The sequence below is a fragment of the Hippopotamus amphibius genome, chromosome 17 (genome assembly GCF_030028045.1).
Source record: "Hippopotamus amphibius kiboko isolate mHipAmp2 chromosome 17, mHipAmp2.hap2, whole genome shotgun sequence".
Lineage (NCBI taxonomy): Eukaryota > Metazoa > Chordata > Mammalia > Artiodactyla > Hippopotamidae > Hippopotamus > Hippopotamus amphibius.
Window position 1 is genome coordinate 15,879,946 of NC_080202.1, and position 12,109 is coordinate 15,892,054.

At 49.6% G+C, this 12,109-nt stretch overlaps 1 protein-coding gene across 3 annotated transcripts; it reads right to left on the reverse strand.

Annotated features, from left to right (window-relative positions):
- Positions 1-2,982: 2,982 nt before the first annotated feature.
- On the reverse strand, positions 2,983-7,293 carry ERAL1 (Era like 12S mitochondrial rRNA chaperone 1). Of its 3 annotated transcripts, none has more exons than XM_057717133.1 (10): positions 6,975-7,293; positions 5,677-5,804; positions 5,477-5,554; positions 5,023-5,069; positions 4,799-4,911; positions 4,524-4,636; positions 4,197-4,445; positions 3,909-4,058; positions 3,705-3,785; positions 2,983-3,543 (listed from the first exon to the last, which is right to left on the reverse strand). In XM_057717133.1, exons 1-10 carry the CDS (start codon positions 7,255-7,257, stop codon positions 3,460-3,462), a joined length of 1,326 nt encoding a protein of 441 aa, XP_057573116.1. In that variant the 5' UTR covers positions 7,258-7,293; the 3' UTR covers positions 2,983-3,459. The 3 variants fall into 3 exon arrangements, with proteins under 3 accessions (XP_057573116.1, XP_057573117.1, XP_057573115.1); XM_057717134.1 differs by having other exon boundaries at positions 2,983-3,582; positions 4,799-4,860; positions 6,975-7,291; XM_057717132.1 differs by having other exon boundaries at positions 2,983-3,582; positions 6,975-7,291.
- Positions 7,294-12,109: the final 4,816 nt, after the last annotated feature.

Consider the following 12,109-nt stretch of genomic DNA (forward strand, 5'->3'; position numbering starts at 1 on the left):
TCAGCATGAAGTGTCCTCAGGATCCACTGTGGCCCCTGCAAGCTCCTGATAAGCAGAAGGGCCCCCACCCTGATAGCCCCATGTCTGCTAATCAGGGTCCCCAGACTACCCCACCCAGGCTCAGACTCTCCTCCAGCCCACACCCTGCTGGCAGCACCCTCTACCCCAGCTGGGGGGCCACAGTCACAAGATCTGTGGCTGGTGGAGATATCTCTTTCCTCACCTCCAGGACTCCTGAGTTCTGTCCATGCTCACCCTTGGACTTGGCCCCCAGGGTCTAAGTGGAAACGTAGCCAATGAGTAGCATGAATTTGGCCCTAGTGCATGAAGTTTTTACTCTGGGAAAGGAGCCTGGACTATCTGTGGGGTCACAGGAAAGGGGGTTGCAGGGAGGCAGGAGTAGACAAGGATAATTCCTCACTGGGTTAGAGCGCCTGGGTCTATAAAGGCTTCTCACCCACATTTCTCGCTTCATTCTTACAACTTGGTAAGATACGTATTACCGCCAAAGCTCAGAAAAGTGGCACTTTGCCCCCAGTCACACAGCGAGACAGTGAAACAGGAAAGGAAGGAAACGGACACGGGTTCATGTGCGCTGGGCTCCGATCTGGTTGTTTGACGTGAGTGCTCACATAATCCCGTAACCCCTGCGTGAGGTAGGTGTGGAAAGTGCCCATTTTACATTTGAGGAGACTGAAGCAGAGAGCACTTGGTCCAGAGTCACAGAGCGGGATGCAATGGAGTTGGGACTGTCGCTCGAGGCCTGTTACCTCTAAACCTGGACTTTCTCAATGGCCTCTAGCTGCTTTCAAGAGTATTTCATGAGTTTTCAGATGTTCAACAACCAGCCTCACAAGAGCCCTGTGGGAAGGGGGTGAGGTAGGAATTAACTTGTTTAACCCCTTCTGTGGGCCAGCACGAGCACTGTGCTAAGTGCTACCAGCACCTCATCACCTAGCTCACAGCTCTGTGAACTGGGGACTGTTATTTTTCCTGTTTGCAAAGGGAAACAGGGACAGTTCAAGAAAATGACTTGCCTGAGAGAGCCACAGCCCTCTGCCTCCCCAAGTCAAAGTCTCTCCCCTCCCCCACATTACACCAGTCATCTGACATGAATGTGTATTTGTCACTACTCCGTGGTAGAGATACATTGGTGAATAAACTGGGCCCTCGTGATTATTTGCTTAATGTGAATAATCACGCAAATAAACGAGCCCATAACAGGGGGATTTAACTAGCCGAGCAAGACTTCCCTGCACAGGTGACACTTAAGAGATCTGAAAAGGGAAGAGGAGTTAACTAGACAGGAAAGGAGGGCAGATTATGCCAAACAGAGGCAGGAGCATGTGCCAGGGTTCTGTGACAGCAGGAGGTAAAACACCTCCAAGGAACCCAAAGAAGTTTGGGTCTCTTCCTCTCCCCATCCGGCCTCATCTGCCCCTGCAGAAGGGGGTGTAACTGCCTCCCAGCACACGCACCAGATGGTCTAGGAGAGGGGAAGAGGAGGGAGCAGAGAGGCAGACGTGTTCCCCAGAACGGGACTCCAAGTAACAGAGGCTCTGCTTTGAGGAGTCTCTACCCTAAGTCTTGCCTTCTTCAGAAGCAGAGACCCCAATCAGGCCAGGCTCTCACTCTAGAGTCCTTGAGCTCTGAAGAACAGGCCCCCAACCCATTCCTATGCTGGCTCCTGTGTGAGCTTGGGATTCAGCTGCTCTCAAATCTTCAGGCAGAGGACCCCTCCACCTAGAGGACCTTGCCATGGCAGAGATGGGCAAGGGATCTGGCCTCCTTGGGCTCAGCCTAAACATACGCAGGGGCCTAGGGACAGAAATTTAGGTCAGAGCTTGCCCCAAGATCCAGCTGTCAGGACCCTCCCTGCCTTACAGAGATTCAAAGTAACATTCCCACCACCAAAAACAACCATCTTCCCAGGACTCTGACCAGCCATTAAGCCCTGAAGGATGGCTGGGGTGAGGCTGTTTTTTCTCCTCCCACGCCCAGGCCCAGGAGATGGATGATCAGCTTCATGGGGATGGAGAGTGAAGGGTGGCTCCTAGGCTTAGCAAGGTCCATAAAAGGGTATGTGGCCTCACAGGGAGAAGAGCCAGTGAACCTCAGTCCAAGGAGTCTAGCAGGGAAAGGGTTAAGAGGCAGGGCCTTCCAGAACCCGGGAAAGTGCCCCACCCAAGGGGAGGGGCCCACTGGTGGATTAAAAAGGGAGCAGCTGGAGTGGAGAGGCAGGGACAGGGCTTCCCTACATCCAAAGGCCCCCTCAGTCTGCAGTTCCAGCTCCAGGTAAGTGTTCTTCCTCTGGATCTGTCTGCACGTTGGTCTGACCAGAGGGAATCTTCTGCGTCTTATGTGATCTCTGGCTTGTTTAACTACAGCGCTGGGTCCCTAAGGAGATCCCAACAGACCCTAGCTCTGAAGGGCTCTTTGGGTCAGTCCCCTTCCGGCTGCCCTTGACCACAGAATCAAGGAGATGCCGGCCAGGGAGCGGGGAGCTGTGTGTCCAGCCCTGACCTGTCCTGCTCTGCCCCCAGCGCCTGGCTCTCTCTGCCACAGTGCTCTGCAAGCCATGCTCCCTGCGCCTCCTGCAGGGCCCTGGCTGGGATATCATCATATACTGTAAGTTTGCGATGAGACACTACAGTATAGATGATGTACTAGTCCGGGTACTCCCAGCTCTGGAGCCTGAGGAGGAGGCCAGGGGTTGCTGCAAGCCCACCGCACCCACTGCTCAGCCTATCACAGCCTGTCGACCGCCAGGGCACTTGGGGGTGGCGAGGAAACCGTTACCATTACTGAGTTTAGTAATGGTAACGGTTCTCTTGCTGCACCCAGAAAACGTGCCAAGAAGATCACTCAGGAGCAGACTGCTGAAGGGAGGGAGACTCCAGCTCAGACAATGGGGTGGGGGTGAGGGAATGGGTACGTTTTCTCTTTCGTGTTCTAAAAAAATAAAGATGAGAACCAGCATGCTTGTCTTTTAACTTTATTAGCATCCGAGACTGGAGGGGGGCGGGGTGGGAGGGATCAAGGACTTGAGGAGCAGGTGGGAGGCAGTATCTCACTCAGAACACATGGGTCCTCACACAGCTGCAAGGTGGATGAACTGAGGGGAGAGGGGAACGATCTCTCTGCTAACAACTGGCAGCTGAGGGAGGAGCTCTGGGCCCAAAGCCAGGTGGGAGCAGCACCCCCACACCAAAGGGCCAGCTTCTAAGACCTAAGTAGCTATAGCCCCAGGCAGAGGAACTACCTGGGAACCAAGCTAAGGTAGGTTCCATCCTCCAGCAGAAGGCATGGCCGGGCAGAGGCTGTGCAGACTAGGCCAGGCCAGCCAGCAGTCAGTCAGTGTCCACACCCAGCCCCAGGCCCTAGGCAGGGGCGGTTCTGGTCTGTGGCTCCCGCCAGCAGCTTGGGCGGGGACGCTTTAGGAAAGACAGCAGAGTGTGGTCACTTGAGGAGTTTCACAGACAGGCGGAGCCGAACTTCACAGAGGAAGATGTTCATGAGGTCACGGCCCACCTCTTGCGCAATCTGGGAAATCAGGTACCCTTTCGGACCAATCAGGATCCTCTGGGGGGGGGGGGGGCGTAAAAGACAGGGCCGTGAGCCTGCTCTCAGGGGTCCCAAGCAGCTGGAGAAGAACCCCTGTCTAACGGAGTCTTGGTCCCTCCCCCAAGCCTGGCCCTGCTTACCATGTGAGATTCTTTGGACACCAGAAGCTTCTGCTCGATCATCAGCTCCCCGTTTGGCCCTTCTTCCCATATCACTGTCCTCTGCACAGGGAGACATCATGACTGGTCCGGCACGCCCCTCCCCCTCCCCTCTTTGGGACCCAGCTGTCCTGCTCCAGGTGTGTGCCTGGTGGAGGGCCCCCAGAGCCCTCACTGTGCCTGCACCTGCTGCACGTTGTAGGGCACCTCCTCAGGCAGGTACTCGAGGAGCTTCTCTCGGATCATATTGGTGCAGATCTCCTCAGGCGTCTGACTGGTGAGGACTCCACTGTGGAACTCCCAAGGCCCTGGCCGGGCCTGTGCCAGGAAATATTGCTGTGGGCAGAGAGGAAGCAGATGGGCACCTCAGTCTCAAGCAGGACTTCCCTCTCACTCTCACTTCCAGGAGGAACTCTGAGGCTTGTCTTCACAGGGTGGAAACCAAGGGCCAGGCTATGGTCAGTGGTAACTGACCTTTAGTGTTTTTACATCCTCCTGGCTTAGGGCTGACAACATGAATATCTCCTGGAAGTGGGGCCAGCCAATCCGCTGAGGGTCTCCCACAGACTGTGTGTCTGGGCCCTTAGCAGCCGGGCTGAGGCAATGGGTGCCTGGCTGTGAGCGGAAAGCCTGCCTCGTTTTGAGCTTCTTGCCGTTGACCACACCTTCAGTGAGGGTTGCTGTGAGCTCCAAGAGAACTGACTTCTGCTTCAGGCAATCAACCTGGGGATAGGGAGAGGACTGTGGTCAGTGAGGTGGGGGCCTTGCAGTAGACCCCCTCCTCAGGTAGGTGGTGCTCACCTTGTTCATGACAAGGACGCTGGGGACTTGGGAGAACTGGGTCAAGCACCGGAGCACCTGGGGACTAAGCTTGTTCCGAGTCCACTTATCCGAGACATCCACAAGAACCACAACTGGAAGTTGGCAGTGTAGAGAGGAGGACAAGGTTATGACCACTCTTTCCTCTACCTCCCAAAACTTCCAGTGTATGGGACCTGGCCAACCTCCATCCCCCCAAACTACCAGGAATGAGAGGCCATGTAAACTGGGCTTCAGATTCCCATTCTCAGCCTAACCCAGATCAGCAGATTCCATGCTCTTCCATGGATCTTCCAACAAAGAGAGCTCCAGATGGTGCCTAAGGGACAGACATACACGGTTCATGAAGGGTCTTGTGAGTGATGCACTCCTGAGGAGGGATGGGGTGTGATAAGGGGGTTTTCCAGCCCCTATGATGGAATCTCCCCACTCTCTCTTCAAAACTTTTCCCCCTACAACCCACTGTTTCCCCAGCTATTACCTTTTCTGTTTAGCAGGACTGATGAGGCCAGGTGTGTCAAGCAGAATCTAAAATGAGGAAAGAGAGATGCCCAGACCCCGGACCCCAGAAGGAAAGAATACGACTGGGGAATGAAAGGCCACCCACCCTTGACGTCAGGAGCCTGCCCCCACTCCTTGGCCAAGCTGACTTTAGATTTTTACCCTCCAGCTTTGTTTTAATTCTAGATAGGATCCAGGAGGAAGAGGACGACTGTGAATATCTGGAAGATCAGGAAGCAGTAAAGAGGCAATGAGACCTTTCTGACTAGATGCTAGAGGGGAAAGGTAGAGAACTGCACCAGGCCTAAAGGAAGAGGAGCCCCCTTCCCTCAGAAGTGAGTCTAACCACTATTTTCTTCAGGTCTAACAGTAAGGGAGACCCTCCTAGCTTCACCCTCTGCCCTGTTTGATGAACATCCACTGCAAGTACCCACCACCTGGGTCTCTTTTTCTGTGATGACCCCCAGAGCTTGGCTGCGAGTGGTGTGCACCTTCCTGGAGACAGGGAACACCTGCCAGGAACAAAGAAGCCCCAAGTGAGGTCCCAGATCCCTCTAGAACAATCCACGAAGGCAAAATAAGAAGTGAGAAATGAAAAGGGTGGGGTGGGTGGGGTATCAAGGATGCAGCATACTTTTCGGCCCAGCAGCTGGTTGGAGAGTGTTGACTTCCCTGCATTCGGGGCACCCAGGAGGACCACTCGTAGCACTCGGGGGTTCTCGGGCATGTCGGGGCAATGGACCAAGAGGAGATCCTGCTCATCTGCGTGTGGGAAAGGGAGGGGAGTGAGAGGTAGTGCAATCTGGATCCCTTGTCAGGTACTCAGTCCTACCCATACACAAAGGGACTATGGGTACAAGACTAGTGTACCGGATTGAAGCCAACACCTGGCTTTGAGATTTAGCTTGTCCATTAGTTTGTTTATATGCCATTATCAAGTTCTTTAACCTCGCTAAGACCCTTACTTTTCTCATATGTAAAACATAAATGATATTAACAGTACCTACTTACTGTATAACCTTCTTTCAACAATGGGAAATTATGTAAAACCAGCACAATGCCTGGCACTTAACACTCAATAACCTCGTGGAATCGTAATGTAGTTGTGCCCGGTAAATGTATGTACGTGTGTGAAAGTATCACTATTCCAGTTAAAGCCAGAAATCCCTCCAACTCTATCTCACCCTACTAAGAATACTATGAAGGCTATGCAAGCTTCCTCAGTCTCTCTGTATTTGCTCCTTATGACACTGCATCGCAATTATCAGTTTTTGTGTCCAGCCTCTAGTCTATGCTGCGTGAAGCATAGAGGGTGCTCTTTCCAGGTGTAGAGTTGACTGTTGAACAACATGGGTTTGAACTGTACTGATCCACTTACGCGCAGGATTTTTTTTCAATAGATGTGTACTACACGATCTGCAGTTGGCTGAATCCTCAGATCAGGAATCGTGGATACTGAGGAACTGCATATATGAAGGGCCAACAATAAGTTGCATGAGGATTTTCCATTGCTTGGGTTCAGCATCTCTAATACTTCTCCCCTGTTGTTCAAGGGCCAACTGCAACTCACTGCCTTGACAAGTAGATGGGATACTTATTGGGTTGAGTTTGCTCCCCATGCTCTCCCCAGAGAGCCACAACTCTGCCATGCCTGTGGCCCTTTAATCTCCTGCTCTTTGTGGGCGTCTCTGGCTGTGATCAGATCGGTTCCCTCTGGCTCGAAACCTCGTATCGCTCTTAGAACCTCGTATCGCTCTCCTGTGAGATCTTTCACTGCTCGCCTCTATCTCTAGGGGCCTCAAGATCGTTTTCCACGTTTTCCATAACACACAGCCAAAGATGATATTCCCTGAGACTGAGGGGTTTCCCCGACATGGGACTTGCAGTGCTAAAACCCTGACAGTCCCGGGCAAATCTATCTGGGCCCTTTACCTCTGTGTATGGACACGGCGGGGACGTGAAGGGTCAACGAGCTGTCTGGCTCAGAGAGTCCGAAGAAGCAGTCCAGGGCTGAGTTCTGGCCATCTGGGCGACAAGCCGAGGCCAGACGGGGACCAGAGAAGGCCGGGCCTGAGACACAGGAAACGCATCTCCGCTGACAGCCCACGAGCGAGGGGAGCCGGGTCACCCATTCTCTCGCGGCGTCGGGACCCGGCTTCCAGACCCCTAACACGGTTCTTAGGAGCGCAGCCCCACGCCAGCCGGAGGCCGCCATCGCAGCCGCAAGGCTCTCCGGGAACTGCGGGCAACGCACCTACGATTGGACCGCGCGGCGGAGAGGCGAGCGAGGGAGAGAGAGCTAGATCGGCCCAAACAGAGCGGAGGAACATGGGACATTGGAGGTGGGCCGCGGTTGGAGCCGCTCTCGAGAACGCCCGAGGCTAGGGAAAGGAGGAAAAGTGTATTTAGAGTTTGTGTGAGCGTGAAGATCGTTTTGGATTCCCATAGGCATCGTGTTTTCTTCTTTTTCTGCCAAAGTTTTGTAAAAGGCCCTTCTAGCCCGGCCTCATGAAAGACTACATCTCCCACGAGGCCAAGCGGCAAAATCATTCTCTTAGAGCCCTTCACTCAGCTGGAGAAACTCGTGTCACGGAGGAGGAAGGGCCCCGGACGTGTGAGCGTGTGGGAGCTCTTCGTGAGGGTCTTTTTAGTCCTCTCCAGCCTCCAGGCTTGCAGGATCCCCTCCCAGTGCCCCTCTGGCTTGGCCTAGCGTCGGCAGCGGCCAGTCTGTATCTTTCCTTTCTGGGAGACTCCTGTAAGGAGTGGTCCGTGGATCTGTGTTCCCCACGAGCAGCCAACCCAGATCTCCCTCCTGTAAACCTCGGCTGCTATCTCCTCTCTGAGGCCATTCATTTCTGGAGAAAAACCAGAGGGTCTGCAAAGGGAGAAGAAGCTCTTTGGTCACCTGGGGTCTCCTGGACTGCCTTAGCGGCCTGAGGAACCTGGTATACCTAGGCCGATTTGTGGCCTTAAGCCCTCTCTCCATCCTTTGAAGCCTCAGTCGGACTTTTGGAATTGAGAGAGAAATGTCGTGGGGACTGGAGGTGCTGAGGATACAACAGTGAACAAAACGGACAAAAATCTCCAGCATGGGACTTGTATCCTGGGGCTGTGTGTGTGTGTGGGTGTGTGTGTAGGAGTGAAGGAGAGAGATACCTAAGTGACCTGTGACCCGACAGGAACAATTTCAGTAGGATGGTCTGGGTGAAATCCTAAATGGAATGGGTTTAAGAGAGAATGAGGGGAGAGGAATTGAGGGTGGCCAGAATATATCATACAACTCTTCCCAGAGGAGCAGAGCAAAAGAGTGGTAACAGAAGAGAGGGAGAGAGGGGTGGAGTTAAAGAGGATTTTCTTTTTCTTTCTTTTTTTTTTTAAGATGGGAGTTTTTTGTTTGCTCATGGTAGTGATCTAGTAGAAAGGAAGAAATTGATGTTATAGGACAGAGAGGGGAGAATTGTTGGAGGATGGTAAGAACCAACTGGCCTGCTGTTGTAGGAGTAGACGCTGAGTGTCCAGAGAAGCTCTGAGTGGCACGGATTGACAGAGTCTTGGGCAACCAAATGCACTGATGGTTTGCATATGGTGTCAGGCTCCATCTTTCAGGCTGCCTGCTCTGTTAGTAGAAGAAACAACTTTTTTGGGACATGATATTCCGGATGTTCTTTGGGCATATGGGTATCCAAAGAACAAGATGCTACTAAATATGAGACAGCCAACAATCAGAAAAATACGAATCTTCTTTCGTGGACAGTTAGGTGAAATACCATTTCAGCTGCAATTAAGGTGAAGTGGAATTTCAGATTAAACAGTAGTTGAAGAGCTTAATTGCATAAATGCAAAATCATCCAAGGAACACATACTAAGTACTACAGTGGTGACAACAGATAACACTGAAAGAATCCCAGGGATGACACAAAAATTCAGGGGAAATGAGTCAAAGGGCCTTGTTAATTCTCTTCTTTCCCAGAGATTTTCCCTCAAAGGATATTGTGGGGGGAATTTTGTATTTTGTGAGATTAGGAGAGACTAATCAAATGAAACAGACTGCCTGGGTTCATATCTCAGCTTGCCACTTATTAGCTGTGTGAGTTTGGACAAGTTATTTAAACTCTCCAAGTGTCAGCTTCCTCTTCTGTAAAATGAAGAGGATGGTAACAGACAAATCTATCTAATATCATATGTTCATTTGAATCTAGGGTTTAGAACAATGTTAGCTCTTGATAAATGTTCCTATCTTAAGGCTGTTTTACCCCTTCAGAATCCTTGTTGCATGAATTATTCTTTCTTTTCTATATAGACCATTTCTATCTGTACTGTATTCCTCCCATCAGCATTTATTTTTATTTTTATTTTTTAAAATGTTATTTATTTATTTATTGGCTGGATTGGGTCTTCGTTGCTGTGTGCGGGCTTTTCTCTAGTTGTGGCGAGTGGGGGCTACTCTTCGTTGTGATGCATGGCCTTCTCATTGCCGTGGCTTCTCTTGTTGCAGAGCACAGGCTCTAGCAGGCCTTAGTAGTTGTGGCACATGGGCTCTAGAGCGCAGGCTCAGTAGTTGGCTTTCAGGCTCTAGAGCACAGGCTCAGTAGTTGTGGCGCACGGGCTTAGTTGCTCCACAGCATGTGGGATCTTCCCAGGCCAGGGCTAGAACCCGTGTCCCCTGCATTGGCAGGTGGATTCTTAACCACTGCACAACCAGGGAAGTTCCAGCATTTATTTTTAAAATGTTTCACCTCTTCCATCTGAAAAGCAAAAACCCAAAACTTCCCTGACCCCCAAGTCCTTTTCCAATAGATGTCACTTTATCTTTCTCACTACAATAGTGCAGTGAGGATGGTGGAGAGAAGCAGATGGATTCCAGAGATTTAAGGAAATAGAATTTGAAGGAGATGGTGCTTAAAACCCTCCAATGGCCTGCTATTACAACTAGATTAGTCCAAAGTCCTTGCATGCAATGAGTCCTGCTTACTTCTACTCCCAAGATGTCAGGCACACTAGTTTTCTCTCTCTCTCTCTCTTTTTTTTTCCCAGTATGAACCTGCATTGTGATGTATTATATGTATTAGTTTCCTATGGCCAGTGTAACAAATTACCACAAACTCGGTGGCTTAACATAGTAGATACGTATTATCTCACAGTTCTGGGGCCAGAAATTCAAAATCAGTTTTGCGGAGCTGAAATCAAAGGCTCCATGGGCGAGTCTATTCCTTGCAGGCACACTAGTTTTCTCTTGAATATACCAAACTAATTTCTGCCTCAGGGCCTTTACACCTGCTACTGTGCCTGTGTTCTAGATTTGCCTTCTGCTCCCCATTCAGCTCTCAGCTGAAATGTCACTTCCTTAGAGAGGCTTTTCCTCACAGCATTTATCACTACCTGCAATGATTCTGTTGCAGTGTCTGGAATGCTATAAGAGGCTGCTTGGGGCTCTTCTGGGTCTTACCTACCTCCTGATGGCCCCAGTCTAACCAAGTCACTCCCTTGCTTCAGTGCCCTCAGGATAAAGTGTCAACTAATTAACATGGCTCCAGCTTACTTTGGCAGTTTCATCTCTTGTTACTTCTCCTTTTCAACTCAACTGAATTTTTTCAGTCCCCCAATTGCCTGGTATCCTCTCTTACTTCCAGGACTTTCCATAGGCTGCTCCTTCCATGTTCCTTCTTACATCCAGTTTTAGTGGGAAAGAGCAACAGATTTTCCCAGAAGAAACTCCCTGGGCATTTTTGGCTCTGATTGGGTTACATGTCCATCCATGAAACAGTCATTGTAACTTAGGGAATATTATGTGTTGATTGACTTGGGGTTTAGGTTATGTTCTCATTCACATGGTCTGAAATCAGAGTAGGGATGATTCTCTGAATGAATATTATTGGATATAGAGAGTGAATGCTTGGCAGGAAAAAAAAAATAACGATTTTGCCCTTGGTAGTCTTACCAAGTCTTATTCAAATAGGGAAATGGCTCAGGAGATCCTTATGGTTCAAATATAAGAAAATATGCTTTATCCATTTGTCTGTTGATGGACATTTAGGTTGCTTCCATGACCTGGCTATTGTAAATAATGTTGCGGTGAACATTGGGGTGCATGTGTCTTTTTGAATTATGGTTTTCTCTGGGTATATGCCCAGTAGTGGGATTGCTGGGTCATATGGTAATCCTATTTTTAGTTTTTCAAGGAACCTCCATACTGTTTCACCATAGTGGCTGATTCAATTTACATTCCCACCAACAGTGCAGGAGGGTTCCTTTTTCTCCACAGCCTTGCCAGCATTTATTGTTTGTAGATTTTCTGATGATACCCATTTTGTAAGAATGTCTAAAGACATTGTATAAGATTACAGGCCTACATCATTAAAAAGTATACAAATAATAAATGCTGGAGAGGGTGTGGAGTAACGGAACCCTCCTGCACTGTTGGTGGGAATGTAAATTGGTACAGTCACTATGTAGAACAGTATGAAGGTTTCTTGAAAAACTAAAAATAGAGCTACCATATGATCCAGCAGTTCCACTCCTGGGCATATATTCAGAGAAAACCATAATTTGAAAAGATACATGCACCCCAGTGTTCAATGCAGCACTATTTACAATAGCCAGGACATGGAAACAGCCTAAATGTCCATCGACAAATGAATGGGTAAAGAAGATGTGGTACGTATATACAATGGAATATTATTCAGCCATAAAAAGGAATGAAATTGGGTCATCTGTAGAGACATGGATGGGCCTAGAGACTGTCATACAGAGTGAAGTGAGTCAGAAAGAGAAAGATAAATATCGTATATTAACGCATATATGCGGAATCTAGAAAAATAGTACAGATCAGCTGGCTTGCAAGGCAGAAATAGAGACACAGATGTAGAGAAGAAACATATGGAAACCAAGGGGGGAAAGTGGAGTGGAGGGCTGGGTGGGATAAACTGGGAGATTGAGATTGCCAGATATACATTAATATGTATAAAATAGATGACTAATAAGAAAAATATCACATTGTACACTTTAAATATATACAGTTTATTGTATGTCAATTATATCTCAATAAAATTCTTTAAAGAGAAAGTATG

Excerpts from the sequence above, each read along its gene's own strand:
- ERAL1 (XM_057717132.1), bottom strand. The coding sequence starts at position 7,257 with ATGGCGGCCTCCGGCTGGCGTGGGGCTGCGCTCCTAAGAACCGTGTTA. Across the intron at positions 5,805-6,974 it reads CGCCGTGTCCATACACAGAG|ATGAGCAGGATCTCCTCTTG; the intron begins GTAAAGGGCCCA and ends TCCCACACGCAG. Across the intron at positions 4,637-4,798 it reads CATGGAATCTGCTGATCTGG|TTGTGGTTCTTGTGGATGTC; the intron begins GTTAGGCTGAGA and ends GCCAACTTCCAG.